Source organism: Passer domesticus, chromosome 5 (genome assembly GCF_036417665.1).
Source record: "Passer domesticus isolate bPasDom1 chromosome 5, bPasDom1.hap1, whole genome shotgun sequence".
Lineage (NCBI taxonomy): Eukaryota > Metazoa > Chordata > Aves > Passeriformes > Passeridae > Passer > Passer domesticus.
The window spans coordinates 77,018,660-77,037,097 of NC_087478.1; the positions used below are offsets into that span (position 1 = coordinate 77,018,660).

Consider the following 18,438-nt stretch of genomic DNA (forward strand, 5'->3'; position numbering starts at 1 on the left):
TGCCTGTTGCTCTGAAAAGCCTTCTTGTTCAAAGGGCTAGCAAAGACATTTTTCATGTCTATGCTTTTAGACAACAGAACAATAAATGCAGTTGACCACACTGCTAGTTCCTAGTGTCTGCAGGGCTTCAAGAAATAACCCCTTGAAACAACCCACCAAAAAAAAAAGAAAAGAAAATGCTAAAACACTGTCTGGTTAAGTTGCTTCATAGATCTCACTTTTGCTTCCTAGTGCATTGTGTTTCAAAAATGGTTTTCAGCTTGAATTCATTAATGCAGTGCCTCTGCAATAGAAGCTCTAAAGCAAGTGATTGCAGCTCTACAGATTTTGGGAGGCTAGTGGGAGTTAGGGAGGCTGAAGCTGTGCTGGAGTCTTTTAATGTGGATTTTGTGGCCTTTGAAGTGCATGCCATCTTCAGTGGAAAACTCCTTATGTTTGGATCCATACAGTTGGCCTAGATTCTGGGAACAGAAAGCATGCACCTTTTAAAAAGTGTGGGCTTTTTCTTCAAAATCATTTGGTTTTCCCTGTTCTCTGACTCTCCATTAAATAACTTGCCTGGGATAGCTCATATTCAGATAAATGTTGGTGTTTTTCCAGCTGTATATTGGCATGTGATCTCTTGCTTTGGTGACAGCAAGCTTGGAAGTCTTTTATCTGGAACCTCACGTGAGTGGTTGTTTTGTAGTTTCGTGTCAGGTTTACAGCTTGACAATCTGGGAGTCATCAGTGTGTGCTCTCAAAAGCAGCAAGTACAGCAGTTAGCCTGGCTGTGTTTTGTGGGGTTTGAACAGTCTGTCACACATACTGGGACAGCAAAATATCTTGAGCCTTGAATGATGACTTGTGTCAAGCAGAGATCAAGGGTCATGGTGCTGTGCACTTTGGCACATCCTGGGACACATTCATCAAAGATAAGAGGGGTTGACTGTCTTATTGGGGAAACAGAACTGAATTAATTTCCCTTTTTATCACTTTATTGTAGGCATCTGTGGTTGTTGCATTTAGATTTTTATTTCTTCCTGAATGGTGATAGTACAGAGATTGCTCGTATCCAGCCACATGCCCCACATTAGCCCAGAGTGTACAGTAGGACTGGGACTGGTGGTGGTATAACTTGGAGACTCCAAATAATCACACTTTGGTGTTGGGTTTTTGTTTGGTTTATTTTTTATCCCTTTCCTATTGAAATCCTTGTCATGAGTTTTGTTTTCTTCTGTGTTTCTACCAATTCCTGCTGTAGCATTGATGGGAAAAAAAAAGTTTGGATGAGGAATCTTGGTTTATCTGCTTTGTAACTCTGTTTCTAATTCAGTGTCTGACTAGCACTAATGATGTTGTGTAAGTTAACTGCAGGGAACCAGCTGATTGTTCACTGACAAGTATGCCAGTTTCCCTGAAAAAAGGGATGTAGAGTAAACTTAAGGCCAGAAGAAGGCTTCCCAGTAGGTTTGAGAGGCACTACAGCCATTTTCCATAGTTATTACTGGTTTGGGACAACATTAGGCTGTTAAGACTTATAGGTTGTGGACATAAAATGTGTTTTCTTTGATTCTGAGGGTTGAGGAGATATGTGTTGTCAAGTTTCCCACCTTGCTGTTTCCTAGTCTTCTCCTAAGCAGTGAACTGATCTTTCTGGATCACTTGTGGATCCAGTTTGGATGTTACAGCTGTGGAGCTTTGGATAGAAAACCCCTTCTGGAGTTACTAAATGGTGGTTGAAAGCACAGAACATCACATGCTGTGTTTGGAGTGTTGGGCTTTAGAAAAGGCAAACTAAGTGCATCAATTTTCTGTTTTCACTCAGAAAAGGATCTGCAAGTGAAGCAATAGTTGCTGTTAGGTCTTTGCAGTAATTTGATTCTAAAAGTGTTAGAGGGATGTGCTCTCATGCTGAGTAACTGGAAATCCAGGCATTGCATGCAGTGAGATGAAGCTGCCCAAAGGAAGTTGTTCTGGGCACTTCCTTGGGTGAAATGGTATGGGGAGACACCTTGCTTACTTTTGCAGCCCCTCTGTGTGTTGCTGTCCAAAATCCTGCTACAACAATTTAATATTTGAATGTTCAGTCTGAGACTTGGTGACAATGCCTAAAATGTTGGTTAAAATTATTGATAAGTTCCATATATCTGAATTTCTTTGCATTACCACCCATCAGTTGGCATAATGTGTCAGTTGATACTCACTTCACTTCTTCTGAAAGAATGAAAATTAGCTTTGTCTTTCATGTTCATTCTGCAGTTTATCTCTGTAATGGTCTGTAATTTTACAAGCTGTCTTTGGAAGAAGTGTGTTGGTAATGCTCTGTATTTACACAGTGGTCATCTGCTTTTGAATTCTTTATTGGTGCACATGGCAGCACCACTTCAGACTGAGTCCTGTCACAAGAGCCTGCTCAGCTGGTGTGTGCCTTCACTACCTGGGCTGCAAATTTTCAAGCCAAGTGTCTGTCTTGAGCTTAATTGTTTAAGAAGCTTCAGCCAAGCTGTTACAGGTGCTTCAGAGAAAAATTCTTGCTTTATTGCATCCACTGGCACCTTAACTTTTTATACTTGAGAGCTGTGAAGCAGGGACCTAAAAGCAGTGTTGAGACAGGTGTGTTGTCTGTGTGCTGAGGAAGTATTTCCAAGTAAAGTTTTCAGATGAATAAACTTTGAAAGAAGTGACATTTTCTATATTAGACTTACTTGGAAACTACCTTTTTTTAAACTTTGAAGACTTGATCTATGTTCTAGCCTGTGAATAATCTGTGTCACCATCTGTATGAAGCAGTTTGTTGAACTTACTCGATGTGTTGGCTTTGCTTCACAAATGTATAATTACCTTTTGTACAGGATGTGGCAGTCAGACCCTCAGGATGGGAAATGCAGGGTGCAAAGCTGTACAGTGTAATTCAGTTCACTTCTTTGTGTTGCAACTGTTTAAGCTAGGAAATTTTAATATCCTCAGAAATGACTTGCTTCATCATGTTGTTTCTCTGGAGAAATAGGAATTGAAGTTTTCAAGCAGAAAGTCTTTTGTGGAGCAGCAGCCTCTCTATTTGTACAAGCAGCAGACTTTGCAGCTGTTAATCTCAGTAGTCAGATATGGAGAAGCAGTTTTGGTACCACTATGTTGTAATTTGTCTGAAGGAAGCATCTGTAAAAATACACTGCTCAAATTACTTTAGCTGTAGTCAATTCAGATCTTGAAAGATGAATTTCGTATTATTTTAAAAGCAAATGCCCTAGTCAAAATGTGTGCTTTTCTATGAGTTTTTAAGGAAAAAATATTATAGAAAGAATGGAATATATAACTTTGATTTTTACCAGATTTGGTAAAAATCCTTTTTTATTAATTTTTGTGTAATGATTTTAAAATGTAGAAGTTGGTATATTTATAGTTTGTTCTTTTAGATACCTTTTGGATTTTCCACATCAAACTGGACTCTTGATGTTCAGTGTTTAAGTAAAACAGCTACCAGCAAACTATGTTGTTACACAGATGGCTGAGTTAGAGAATTGTTTGTGTTGTGTTATTTTTTCCTCCTTTTTTTTTTGTGCTAGGAATCATGATTGTACAAAAGGAGGAGAAGATAAAGTCCAAATAAATGTATATAAATGAAACAACTGCAAAAAATCTATTAACAATCTGAACACAGCTATAATCAGAGTAGTACTCGACTGCTTTTAGTTTTGTTTTAGTATTTACTGTCTAAAATGTTGGATGGGAATTCCTTTTTCATTAGCTCAGAGCCTGGTCTGTGCTATGTCGAATGTTTGCCTTTCCTGGGAAGTGAAAACTTGAAATTGTGTTCTGGAAGGAAGGAGTGGCAGGAGGGCATAAAAGGAAAAGGCAGTTACCCCCTGGCTTGCCTGAATATTGTTAATCTTCAATTTTAAAAATGAAATTCTGGGTGTAACTCTGATAATTTTGGTATGAAGCTACAGTCTCTTCTATGGTCTTAAGATTTCAGTGTGTTGTTACAGAACCATCCCATTCCACTGCGTGTCATGGAAAAGCATCCTGTTTCCACAAGCCTGATGATTGCCAGTAGATGTCTTGTGAAATCCTTATTTAGGCACAAGCATACTGAAGTCGTTGAGATAAGAAGAGTTCATAGTGGCATAAATTTCAGTTTCCACCTCGCATACTCACATGTGTGACTAATTCTGAAATGGAGTCATTTGCACTGAGTCAGCAGTTCAGAATGGTGAATGTGCTCAAGCTATCTCAGTTTGCTCTGTATTGAGCATTAATTTGCTCTGCAGACTGAGCCAAACCAAATGGCTGTGGGAAACTTCAGCAGAAGGTGCCTCGAGTATGGACCAGGTCTCTCTGAGAGAGTGTGCTTTGAAATAGGAAATTACAAGAAAGATCTGTGAGATCCAGTGTGTGTTGGAAGCACAGGAGAGATTAAAATAGCATCAAAACCCTCTGAGCCTCTGTGGGCAGAGTGCTCAGGGCAAGAGCAGGCCAGGGGGGGAACTGCAGTTCTTTGCAGTGCAGTCTGGATTTTATTACTTGCAAAGTGAAATCACAAGGGGGAATGTCTGCTTCTGATGGACAGATATGTTGCAACTCATTCTGAAGATGAATTTTTCAGCCTGCTAACAGCTTTGAAGATAGGGCTGTAACTCTGAGACTGTGATTCATCTATCCAGCTCCTGCTTGTTGGTTTTGTTCTTCTTTCACAATTCTATTGAAGACAGTGCTGTTAGTTATAAATTTTGAGTTTTAACACTTGCTGCTCTGTACTGTAATATTATTTGCTGGTTACTGAAGCCACTTTCCAATAATTCTGAGGTGCTGTGACCACAGCTTCTTCCATTTGGCCCTCACTTTTACTTAACAATTAGCAAACAAGGATTAAAAAGTCCTTGTCTTCCCTCTGTTTCCTTTGAAAAAATTCAGTTTGAGGGGCTCAAACTAAGAAACAAGATATAAACAAAAACTCCTGTGGTAATAGCAAGAACATTGTTATAAATGTTCTTAAGTTTTGAGGATTTTAAAACCACTTAATGACATTTGCATCATTTGAGCCCCTAGACGAAGAGGTCTTGAAATGGAACTCTCAAGAGATTTTCACACAGCTGTCCCTCCAAAGTGCTGAGATCTGTGTTTGGATCACAGCCATTCTGTGGAAAAATAATTTTATATTGTAGTGATAGGGTCTTCAGGAGGAAACAATTTACAAAGCTGCCTGATAGTCTTTAAAAGGAATTGAAGTTTTTATCAGTCTCTAAAATTAAGCATTCAAGCATTAGAATTTTTTTTGGAAAGTTCGTTTTGGCACTAGGATTGGTTTTGAGTTAATTGAAGAAAATGCTGGAGCAGTAACAGAACTGCAGAAGAATTAGTTCTCAGGTGCTTCCAGTCTGCTGCTTATGTGGACTTGTCCTGCCTCTGTTCACATCCTGTTTGCTGGTAGTTGGGCTCTTATTCTGAAAATGAATGTGGCTGCTGTGTCAGACATCTGTTCAGAGATCTGTGTCCTGTGAAAAAGGGGGCTGTGTGGCCTTTGTTATCTCAGGACTGGGGGCTGACTCTAGCAAGAGCAGGCCTGTGTACTTGTTAAAGTACTATTTAGTGCATTTCAGGCTAAAACCAGATCCAAGTGTCTATTATCTTTATGATACTGTTTTTACCTTAATTAAAATGGTTTTACTAGGATGTTGTTTGGGGTTGTGTGGCAGGGCAAGGAATTTAAATTAAACAGGAATACGGAATATCTTAAATCCACTTACCCACTATCCCCACAGCAATGTGGTTGTTGCCAGTGAAAGAAGGGATGCTGTACCAGAGCAGCTTTTCTCACAAACTGCTTTCCTTGGAATTCCAACTTCCATAACTTTTTGTGTGTGCATACTGGCTGACACATTGAGTGTCTTAGACAGAGCCATTCTGCTAAAAATGTTTTCAGATACCTTTTTGGCTAAGGGAACTTGTTCAATGTTAAACATCAATGTTAAACATTAAAAAAACCCAAAAACTAGTTGGTAGTTTTTGTATATGATGTACAGAATATTAGATATTTCACTGTGTGGATACATTATTTGAGTATTTTAGATGTTTTTTTGGATAAAGCGCTTTAGTTCACAATTCAGCTGAATTTTGAACTGCAGGTAAAATTCTTCAGTAGGACAAAGTAGGAGGTAAATGGAAAACAAAGAAGCCTGTTTACAGGTTGTGATGACCCATTTAAGGCAGGCCCCTTGGACCATGGCATGCACAGGCACTACAGTTTGTCTTCAAGAAATTCCTTCCAGTGTTCCTGTTCAAACAATTGAAATGAAGTGGCACCAGACCAAGGACAGACAGTATGTGACTAAAGCACAATGTAATGAGAACCAGACTTTTTGGATAAGCTGTAGCATTTTGAATAGCTGATTCATAGATAACGCGTTGAGTATCTGAGGCCTTCTAGGTCATGGTTGGCTTCTGGCAGTGTGGGATATTCCCAGTAGTATTCTTTGGAAAAAAAACGCTTGGATTAATACAGGATAGCCTTGCCAGTGGGAATACTGTGTATGTAGTTCCCAAATTCCAGGGCAAAAGAAATCTTAACTGTTCATCTTAAACTTCATGTAGTGCTTTTTCCCTAGCTGTGTGTTTTGTCTCCCTTTCAAGATTACTCTCTGGATGCTTTGATCTCACCTGTTTGACAATGCTGAATTTTAGTTGCCAATGGCTTTTCTTGCAGGTTAATCCAACTCTTCAAGGGTTTGTGTGGGATTTGGGTTTTTTCCCTTTCATCCTCTGTAAAAATAGTCCTTCTGTGTCCAAGTTGTGCATGTTATTGCTTTGATTTAGAATACAATAAAACCCAGGCTGTTTTATGTATTGTATGCTGTATTTCATTAGGTAATAGGAGCTGAGTAGTCCCTTCAACTGCATTTCAATTACACCTTGTTTTCTCTTCTATTTTAATGTGTTTTAATATTGTTCAGGATTGAATTGCAAAGCAAGTGAAGCTTCTGGATGCAGAGTATGCTTCATCATGCCAGTTTTCTTAGTTGTTCATCCTACCACTGTTCACTGTTAAAAAGTTGAGTGTTTTCTCTCTCCTGAATTAACTACTCAAATTCCTTGCTCTGTGAAAGATAATATGCATGTTTTTAAATTTATATATTAGTAAATTTGAATATTAGTTGTTCATTTGGTACTGTCTGAAATATTTGTGACTTTGTGAGTAACTTCTTAGATGCAGATCATGTATGGTGTTAGCCAAGAGAGATGTGCACAGTGTGCCGGTGGAGTAAGTGTCTCTGATGTATGTGGTATTATTGTGGAAGTCTGTAGTAAACATTCAAGTGATGCAAGAAACTGATTTCATAAGTCAGCCTTTTGGGTAAGCATGGAAGAATTATTAATGGTTCCCTTTATGAGAACCCTGAGGTGAAGATGGGCATTCTGTAGATCACAGGAAACTTACACCAGTTATGCTTAAAAAATTTTGGAAATGCTTCTCCAGTGTGTTTTAGGACTTTCATGTTTGTGAAATGCTAGTACTGATACTGGTATTTATGGAAAGTATTTCTGAGTTCTCATCTAGAACACAAATTTTGGTCACCCCTTAAAACTCACTGTTCCTGAATCTCTTTAGTCTTTCCCTACAGGAGATCCCTTTTTGATGTCTTTTGTTCTCCAAGAACATGCAGAACACCTGGCAATTATTTGTGGTTTTTTCATGGATCTCTGAAGGATCTCTGAATGAGAGATCTGTCTCTGAATCAGAGATCTCTGGCATGGAGTTCTCTGGTGATTGTTGTAAGGATTTTCTCTTGGCTGCCAGTACTTGGCCTACACTTCATATGTCATCCTGTCATAACTGATAGTAATCCACAGTTTTGTAAATTAAATGAATACTTTTTTTGGATGTGTTTGCAGGAAAAGGAGGGAAGCTGGGAAGAGTAACTGCTGTAGGGTAACCAGGCTGCAAACACAATGTGTATACCAGTGTTAAAGCCAATATGTACTGTAAGCTGATGTGAGTTTGTTTTACCACTGGAGGAGTGTGGGGAGCAGGGCAGGCTGATCTGATACTTGTCTCTAAGCTTTATGCTGAGATTTTTGCAAGGGAGCTGCTCAGAGTCACAAGAAGGTTTCTAGTTCTTCTGAACCCTTACTGTGCTCATTATTTGTGAATCCTTGCAGTCATCTTGAAACTCCTGTGTGTTTTCCAGTCAGCACATTGATGCAACTTTCCGGTGTGCTGAAAAGTGGCTATAGCTACCTTTTCCTATTTGCCGTTACCTTTGTGAAGAATGTGAGATGAAGAATTGTAATATGTGTTAGATTTTCTAAGTTGAAGCAGTTAAGGGTTTACTCTAATGTTCTAGACATGCAGCTACGCCTAAAAGGACTCTGAGCCATACAGAAATACTGGAACAAAAAACTACAATTGCACTTCTAATGCATTGAATTAATAAATCTGTGAGGTCACCAGAATGAATTATGTAGAAGGCTTTTTCTCCTGAAGTATTGTCACCCCTGAGTGGAGAACTGGGTTTTCACAGTAAAATAAAACTGAGGTGATTGGATGTACCTTACCTCTCACTGACAGAATCATCAGTTCAGTGCAAAATGTGAGCTGACACGCACTTGGAAACTTTTAATGAGGCATCTGAGCCAAGTGACATGATGGTCCAGCTGGTTAATAGCTCATCAAGGATTCAGTTCAGCTAACACTTCAATTCTCTAATAAGCTGTATGTAATAAACATAAGCCTTGTTGAGAACTGCTATCAGGAAACAAACTTATCCATTTGTCTTCCATGGATCAAATAACAATTTAAAAGTGAAAATAAATAGATGGGTTCTCTGTTCTTTTACTGATTATTTTTGTATAGCCCAGCATTTTGATTACTGGCCCTTAATGTTCAGCCTCTCAGGATGGATAAATTAAATAAATCTTCTAGCTACCTTTTTTTATTTTTTTTTTGCCCCCCTCAAGTCTTCTACGTAAGGAAACACAAATGCTGCCTAGAGCAACCCTAGAATAGAAATGACTGAAGCCTAAACAGTTGCTTGCCATTCTTAGTCCAGATTCTTGAGGACCTGGAACATTCCAGAAGAGGTCATGTCTAAGCTTTAGGTTTCATATCTACTGTTTCAATTTTTTTACTTTCTGATTTTTTTGGAGAGCAAAGGAAAATATGCAATTGATTTGGTAAAGTATGAGTATGGTATTTAATGTAATCTGATTGGATGATGTACAGTTCAGTCATTGTTTTCTTTGGAAGGGGTATTTGGCTCAGGTTTGAGTTCAGCCAACTTGCTTTGCCTAAGGATGGTGCTGCTGATGTGAGAGACTGGGGAGGGGAGTAGTACAGATGTGTATTAATGTGTTTATTCACACATAACCCAGCTCTGGAAAGCAAGCATCCAATAGAAATTTTGTACAAATTATGAATGCTTCTTAAAATGTTGGCAGTAACCTAAAAATCTACCCTGGCTGAATTTTTGGAAGCTGTGTGTTTGCACCTCTCTGTCTCTGGTGAGCACTGGCCATGAGCCTTCCAACTAATATTGCAGATGGTATCCAAGAGCAATATCCCAGCAGTGTGGTCACCCTTGGCATTGCTGAAAATAAGAATTCCCACACTGCTACTGTAACAAAAGATAAACTTTGTTATTGGGAAGTGTACTTGCAAGACTGGTGTGACCTTATATAAAGAAGAAACATTCTCATCTACTGTTAGTGTTTTTCTGCTGTTGTGGTTGTGATGGAGATTGTATTTGCAACGATGCCAGAACTTGGTGCAAGCAGGCAGAGTCATCAGTTCTGACACCTTTCCTGTTCCCAGGATACTCTTGCTGAGGATGTCTCTTCCAGCATAGGTTAGAAGTCCATGACATTGCTGCCACCAGGTGTCTTAGATGCTGCTACTGCTGCTGGTGGCACAGGGGCTGCTGCAAATGTAAAAGCAGGAAAGTGAGCACAGAGGAACAGAATTCTTGGTGTTCTGCCCCCTTGCCCTGTGGTGGTGAGTCACAGCTTCATCAAAACAGAGACAATCACAGGATAAAATGGGGAGTGGTGCTGGAATCTTTTGGTCACATATGTGGGCTGTAGTTTGCAGATATTTCCCCTTCAGTGTTGAGACAAAGATGAGGTACAAGTTCCTTCAGGATATGTATAATTGACTTACTCAGACTAAATGGTGACTGATGAAGACTTCTGTCCTCCTATTGTTTGATCACTCAGAGTTTCATTTCCCTCTTTCCCTCCTCCTGGCATCACTTATCTGTCAGGTTATGTATAATTTGTTTCTTAATTTCTAACATTTGAGCAGCATAAATAAAGTTGTGCACACTTGCCGTATCATTTAACGGCAACAATTGTAAAGGAAAGGACAAGAAGCACTTGTATTTTTTGTGTTTTTAACAAATTACTTAATCTTCCAATAAATTTTCTATTTAGTTACTATGTAGTGCATTGAAATACCAGAAATTAAAACACAGAAGAGAATTACCAAGTCAATTACCCATTTTCCTTTGCCTTCCACATAATCAGTGATGAAAAATTTAGACTACAGATGCTTTTCACCAGGAAACTGACAAGCAGTGGGAATAATCCCTCAGTGATTCACTCAGGTTGACTACTTGTGTACTTTCCTGGAACTTAAAGCATTTTTAATACCTTGTGTAAGAGGAAACTTACAGCAAATATTTACCTTTAATCAGGAACCGTAAAATGTGTAACTGTTTCAAGCCTGTTCTTTTCTTTTGTGCTGGATATGTATTTTATACTTCAGTATTATCTTTCCTCAGTTTATTTGCACCTCCATGAATATTGCCTGTAGCTTATATAAAATTGATTCTCCTTGTGGAGACTTGCCAAGGAGCAAGGTGAAATAATTCTTTCAGTAGGCATTAACTTGGCCTTGCATAGGGTTTTGCTACCTGTCAGAAGCTTTGTCTTCTATCTTTAAGGTGAGCAGGAAAGTGGCTGGGAAGTTCTGTGCCTCTCACTAAGAGCAGAGCAGTGAAGTGCTGGAGCATGCCAAATGAAGAACAGCAAAGCTGGCAGTGGGTCCAGAGCACAAACCTTATGAGGAGTGGCTGGGGGAGCTGCTGTTTTTTAGCCTGGATATGTACTTTAGGAACAGCAGCTGTTCAGCTCTGTTTAATCAGTTTTTTTTGTTCAGTAGTTTGTAGAAAGTAGAGTGATGGAAGGATCTGTGCAGATCTTTGATCAGTTTTTTTGTCTGTTTCTGTTCAGGGATGCATTTTGAACAGTCACTTTTCCTTCCCTTTTATCTCTCTACCTAGTCTTTAATGCTGGAAAGTATTAAGTGGTTTATGTGTTGGTGCAGAAAAGTAGATGCAGTGCTTGTGCACTGAGACTTCCATTTCTAGGCACCAACTGTGTAATGCTGGGTGATTTTTAAGCTCAGTGGACTCTTTGTTGATATTTTGTTAATCTAGCTCAGTGGTTACTGTGCTCTTTTTTCCTCTTTAACTGCTAGATTTTTTCGGGATGAGAACACTGCAGCCCACAAAGCCTCAGCTCCATTAACAGTGCTGAATATCAGAGCACAGTCTTGCTAGCTTCTCCTCTGATGACCCCTCATTAACCTTGCTTAAAGGCTTGCAAAGCCTTTCTCATATGCTGCAGAAATGCACACAGAAGAACATTTGTCTGTTCTGTATGCTACTTCTTCCTCCAAATAATAGGCTGGGAGCTGCAGTGTCTTCACTCAAATTTTCAGACGTTTGAATGCCTGACAAAATGCTGCTCAGTGTAACCTCAGCAGAGATAGATAATTAGCCTGAATCACAAGCAAGGTGATCTATAATTCAACAGCACTTTGAAGTCTCTCATGGCTGTACATTTACAGATCACATCACTTGAATACAGTTCATTGCTACTAATTTTTCTGCTGCATGTCTGGATTTAAACTGCATACTGTTGCTGTAGTCTAGTTAACCCTCCCTGCAAAACAACCCTTTAACTGTCCCTGCACTGTAGCTGTATATAATTTCTGGATCTAGTGGTGTGATGTGCAGACAGCTAGTAAAACCTCTCTGCAGTATATGAAGTGTCCAGTCTTCCTCTGTTTCCTTATCTTCCTAATATTGTGGAAGATGGAAGAGCGCTAAACTGTGTAGCAGCTCATCCACAGAGGTTTGTTTTATTTTGAAAAAAACCCCAAAACCCAAACAGTTTGAAGTTGACCTATTTCGCTTACGAGTCTGAGATCATGGGAAGTTTTCTGAGTCTGGTTTGTTCTGCTGTGCATGAAGGTTCTCCACCACTTCACTGATGTTAGTTGTCCTTTTGTCCTTGATGTTAAGGAAGTGAAAATCACCTCGGAGTTGGCAGTAGTTCCTCTCATGCAGAGTCTTTCTCTTGGTGGCCACTTGCTTGGTATCCTCTAGTATGTGTTTGAGGGTGAGGTGCACTGTGCCACCAGTGCAAAACTGTGTCTGTTTAATGCCAGCTGAACTGTCCCAGACTTCAGCTCAGGCCTTTTGGTGTCAGTCAGTCAAAATAGTGGGAGCCTTGCTTGAGCTTGGGCTGGCTGAAGAGATTCTAGCAATGTGAGCAGAGTGCAGTGCCTTGGTGAGGAGGCTCCCCTGCTGCCACTGCTGTCTGGAGTGGGCCCTGTGACTGCTCTGGGCCCTGGGATGTGTTCTGCAGATGTGTGATTTCTTGTCCTGATGTGAACAGGACAGAACTCTTACCGGTGGACAGACAGAAATGAAAACACATGGGTAATTACTCGGTAGGCTCAGTGACTATGTGAGTCTCCCAGTTGAAATTGAAGATTAATTTAGGTGCCAGAAATGTATTTTTTTCCTTATGAAGGATGCTGAGTAGATAGTAAGTGTTGGCTGAAACAAATCAGCAGAGGACTATAGACATTTTTTGCTTATGAGCTTTGTTGTGGCTTGGTACAATAGCTAATCTTAGGGGGGGAAGGGAGTTGTTTTGGGTTGGTTTGTTTTTTATTTATATAAGGCATGTAGGTACAGGGGTAGAAAGAGGGTAGTAACAATGCTGCATGTACATGAAGGAAATTAGTGGAAGACTAAACCTGTACCTGGTTTATCATGAATGCCCAAGATCCCTGTTTTTACATTGAAAAATGTAAACACCTCTGCTAGCTCTTTCCAGACCAAAACAAATGTGATGGGAAGGACCTGGATAAGTGGAAACAGCCAAGAAAAAGCTTATTGAATCACCCTGAGCTGAACAATCGTTTCATTTGCTGCTCCTCTCCTTTCAGGCCCCTGGCACTGCAGAACCACAAATCACGTGCTGGGACGCCTTGCTGTGTGTCCTGGCTTGTCAAAACAATTTAATGTAGGTGGAAAGGAATGAATGAAATGAACAGAGTAGGCTTGATGCATCTGTTTCAGTTTGTTCAAAGGGCAGCCCAGTGATTGGGATGTGACACTTAGGTCCTCCAGGGAAGCTATCAGTTTAGGAAGAACAATGCTGTCCATTTTATAAGGTAGTTAAATCCATTTTAGGAAGCGAGCTCTCCTATAGTTTGACAGCTTTGTATATTTTTAAAAATATTTGGGCTATATCTGCTCAGCATGTGCCAGCTGAGCTACTACAAGAATGTGATTTGATAACTTCTAGATTTAGGACTTTGTGGTGTCTGCCTAAGACTGCTTATGGTAAAAAAAGACCAAGAAAGGAGAGAATATGTCCATTTTTAAATTTTATTAATGGGAATTCCAAAATGACTTGGCCTTTGAAAGACAGGATATCAGCTGTATATTACTAACTGTTCTTAAAGTGCTGGCTTCTTTGTAAAATTGTTTAAGTTTCCTAGGCTTATGAAAAACTACTTGTGAGTCTTTCTACTTTTAGTTTTTTGGCTGTTTGATTTAAAAAAAATAAAAACAAACAAAAACATTAAAATTGTTTAACTGATCTAGGAATGTTAATCTGTGAAATTAATTTCTGCTTTCAAATGAAAACAACAAATACGTGTGGAAATGATCCATTTATATACATATTTTTAGACTGTGATAGGAAAAAGTCTGCAGGGGATAAATCTCCTTATCTGATTCACACTTAAAATTATTCAAGCAAAAGAAGGGCATATTTTGAGTGACAGGCCACAGATTTCATGACATCTTTAGAAGTGGAGATACAGCTGAGGATCCTGCAATTCTGCAGGATTCTGAGTACTGCCCCAGTAGCTGCCCTGTAGGGAAGACACATCTGGGCTTGAGTCTTTTGGAGTATGCAGTTGTTATAACTGAGGATGTTGGAAACTGTTCCCTTCCCAAAGTCTTGCAAAACACTCTTAAATTCTCACTAAGTGATGATGGCTTCTTGCTCTCTGCCACAGCTATGCTGTGCAGCTACTCTCTGGATTCCATGTGATGCCAAGATACTCTCATTGCTCTGCTTTTCCTGGACTATGTATACCTAACATAGCTGGTAACATCTCAGTCTCCCAAATTACATACAGTGCTCTATTTTCCTTGCTTATTTCAATATTTTAGTAGCTGCAGCTGCTTAAGTTACGTTTTTGTACAAGAACAAGCATGAGGTGAAGTTGTCACTTTTGCCCATGCTAACTGCTCAAAGAATGCCACCATGCATTTGGCATAGGCTCTATTCTAGTCTGTGTCTATGCAGCCTGGGAGATCTTGCTGTCTAATATTTTTAATTAGGTTTTGAAAATGGACTCGTCACTTTAAATTGCATGTTGGCCTGCAGGCCAACTGTTTGCAAGCTGCATTAGAATGTAATTTGTACAGCTAAAACCAGTCATTGTGTACACAGACTTCGTTGGTTTAATTGTACAGGAGACTCAGTATTTTCCCAAATGTTAGGGTTGTGGGTTCTTTTAAACTATATTGGCATCTTCTGTAACCTAGCATTAGAGTTCCTTTAGGAGAAGAATATAAAAACCTGTTAGAGATGAGGGTGTGGGTTGTGTGTCCAAGGAAATGAGGGTAGTAAAAGGTAGTATGCACTGCTGGGCTTAGGAAACAAGTGGCCTCTCTGTCTTTTTCTCCCAGCTCTGTTTAATGTTCCCTTTTGCTGCTGCAGTTGTGTACTGAAGGGTGCAGGGTTTCCTTGGTTGCAAAAACATAGCTGTGTTCCTGGGTGAAAGTTTTTGGCCTGTGCTTTGTCCAAACTTGTCCCAGATCACTGGGCCACTGTGACTTTCAAAGCAGTGTTGTTTTACTTAGTCTATGGCATGGTCTTGGTGGGTTTTTCATGGCAGCCCTGAAGTGTTGAGTGTCTGTGCTGAGCGTCACAGCTGTGTTTGCAGGATCATGATGCTGCCATGGGATGTGACCAGGGAGAGAAATGAGTCCAAAAGTGAGTGTCTGTTCATTGATAACAGTGGTTAGCACTTGTTAGTTTCTATTTGGGGATGGTAGTACAGGGCCAGGGAAAACGGAATAAAGACCTGAAGGGAGGTTGGGTTACATGGGTTAAAACGAGAATGAAGTGAAATACACTTGACTTGATGTTAAGTGTAGGTCTAAAACTGCTGGTTAACAGTGTTTGTAGTAGATAACTTGTTAGTATGCACACAATAAAGGAAATTTAATCCAGTGTGTATCAAAAATCTTGGGTTTGGACAAAATGAATGCAAGTTTCATATTGACAGTTTAAAAGTGATAAAAAAGTAATTATTACGGCCTTTTTTGTATAATGACCATATATAATAGCTGAAGTTACAGCTAAATACAATGGCTTAAAAAAATGAATTATAAGTGAATTATCAGCAGAGGCTGAGCATACTGCTTTATTTTCCTGTAAGAAGGATGATATTGTGATTGTGTTATTTGAAGCACTGGTGCATGTGTGTATGGTCAGCTGTACCTCTTGCAGCTCACTGCTTTTCTGTCTCAGCAGTTTGAAGCTGTTAAGATTGAGGTTTGAAACAGAACTTATGTTGCCTTGTTCATTATACTGAAAGGAAAGCTGTCAGAGGGGTAAGACAGCTCAAATGAGAGCACTAATTATGTTTAAAAACTCCTGCAACACCTAAACAGACATGAATGCTCAATTGTTGGAGTGTTTCTTCAAATATTATATCAAAACTTGTGCAAATACACTTATGAAAGAATGGGAGGAGGTGGTGATGCTGATTTCTGCAGAGTGAAGTAGCTGTAGGATTGAATGGTTTTTGATGTCTGTAGATTAAATTAGTCATACATAAGGATTTTGCATTTTCCTAAGAATTGTGAAGGTGAGTGACATCCTAGACACCAATAGGAAACTGATCCCTGAGGTGATTTCAAGCCTGTTTTCAGGCTTTTATCCAGGGAAATGGTATACTTCTGAAAATTGGAGCTTCATCTGAAAAAGAAGTTTGCCCATGCCTGAAAATACTCTGTGAATCTTCTAGAAAACGTTGATGGTCTTAATGAATGTAGGATGGTTTAAATATTACATGGCTGAATTGTATTGAGAAAACACATGACCTGTAAACAAAGGAAGAGGAATTACAGTCTGGAGCACAATGGGAGTATAAGTAAATCCTGTGTGGTTTTACTGCCTCCTTTTAATGGAAAAGACAATGTGAAATCAAGTGACTTAAAATTTTTACTCAGATCTGACAAATAGGTCTTTGGTTATTGCTAAATAACTTAGAAACAATGCTTCTGAAATTCTTGGCTATAAGTATTTCCTGAAATATTTTGTTTTTTTAAATGCAAACTGCATATGGACCCAGTTTGTGCCAGTGAGTCAGTCTGGCTGGTGTGAGCAGTGCATTGATCATGCCTTGGTAAACTGAGAACACTGCATGGCACAATGAGATGTCTTCTCTTTGAGATGTGCTGCTTGTTCAGGTAATAGCTGACAGCCAGCTGCAACACAACAGTATTGTCCAGGAAGGCTGTTTTGTGTTCAGCCTCTGACCAAAAGATTGCTTTCTGTCTCTCCTGGGAGTTACATTTTTTTGGTTTTGTTGACATAAGATTTCAGGAAACTTGCTCAATCGTGAGGTTCTGCATTTAATCAGAGAAAATCCAATTCATTCACTTGATGGTCTACAGCTACAGGAACAACTGTGTGTTAACAGAGGTTTGATGCTTAACCCCCTCTATGGGTGGCTAATCCCATCTGTTAACCAGTGGTCAGGACAGACATCTAGGAATAATGAAAAGTTATGTACAACATGAGAAGGACATGCTTTAAATGATCTGATTTCATTCTCAGACACTGAAGTGTTCAAGACATTATATCCTCTTTCTGCCCCAAGTCAGGCAACAGCTAAATTTATTAAAGTAGTAAAGTGGGAGAAAGCAGAAAGAGGAGTCAATCTACAGATGTGCAGTGCTTAACCCTGAGAGCAATAGAATTATAAAAAGCAACATATTATAAAAAGACCGTAATAGAATGTGTTCAAAACAGAATATTTCAAGGTAATTGCAAACCAAATTTAAGAGATGTGATTCTTGTGTGTACCTAACTGTTTTCAAGTCGCTGCCTTTCAATAAGAAAATAAAGCAAAACTTTCTGATGCTCCTTTTCTTTTTCATTAGGATCGGAAGCTGTCCAAGTCAGAGCGACAAAGATTTAAAGAGGAAGCTGGGATGCTGAAAGGGCTTCAGCATCCCAATATTGTCAGGTTCTATGATTCCTGGGAGTCTACAGTCAAAGGAAAAAAGTGTATTGTTCTTGTGACGGAACTCATGACGTCTGGAACATTAAAAACGTAAGTAAATTAAGGCAGTGTTTCAGTTTCATTAGCACAACCCTAGAGAGCTAGAAGTAGGTGATATTTAGAATAAATGAGAACAGAGCCCTTCTGTTGAAGGATAACCTACTGTAGGAACATTCTTGTTTGAGAGGAGCATTATTAGCATTGCAGGGCATGGTAGAACATCTTTTAAGTTAGCAAGCTTGTCAGTTCTTACTTGTGATGTCCCAGTAAGCACATGCACAAGACTTTTGAATTTTAAGAGCTCACAGAGGCAATACTTAGTTTTCACTTCTCAGAATTTGTTTGTTTTTTTCTCCAGCTGCTTTCTGTTGAGGATGAGCTAGTTCATAAAGTTCAAAGCTCAAATTAATTCACCTTTTTTGGGAGGTTTTGGATGCAAATAACATGTAAAAAGAAAAAAAATTACCACCTATTGGTTTATCTGAAACTTGCTGAAGCTTCATATAAAAATCCTACAGCTTGGACCTGTGAGGCAGCCGAGTGCACCTCGTGGTGTGCTGAATGCTGAGTTAGGAGAGTGCTGGAGCTGCAGCTGCTGTGAGGGATTCCCACAGTGTGTGGGGCTCGTGGGGGCTCTGCTCTCTGCCCCAGAGGGACTGTGTCCCAAGTGCCAGCCACCATCCCTGTGCTGGAGTGAAGCTGCCAGCTCTGCAATGAAGGGGTTCTGCTCCTCTCTGGGAGTGTGTCCTGAGTGCCAGCCACCATCCCTGTGCTGGGAGTAAAGCTGCCAGCTCTGCCATAAAGGGGTTCTGCTCCTCTCTGGGAGTGTGTCCTGAGTGCCAGCCACCATC

General features: G+C 39.7%; 1 protein-coding gene across 15 annotated transcripts in view; it reads left to right on the plus strand.

Moving 5' to 3' along the window:
- WNK1 (WNK lysine deficient protein kinase 1) overlaps positions 1–18,438 on the plus strand; it is a 98,282-nt gene that overhangs the window by 14,935 nt on the left and 64,909 nt on the right. For all 15 annotated transcript variants that reach the window (XM_064421224.1, XM_064421226.1, XM_064421225.1 and 12 more), the window contains exon 2: positions 17,466–17,638. In XM_064421224.1, coding sequence (XP_064277294.1) covers positions 17,466–17,638 — 173 coding nt within the window. The remainder of the gene's footprint in view (positions 1–17,465; positions 17,639–18,438) is intronic.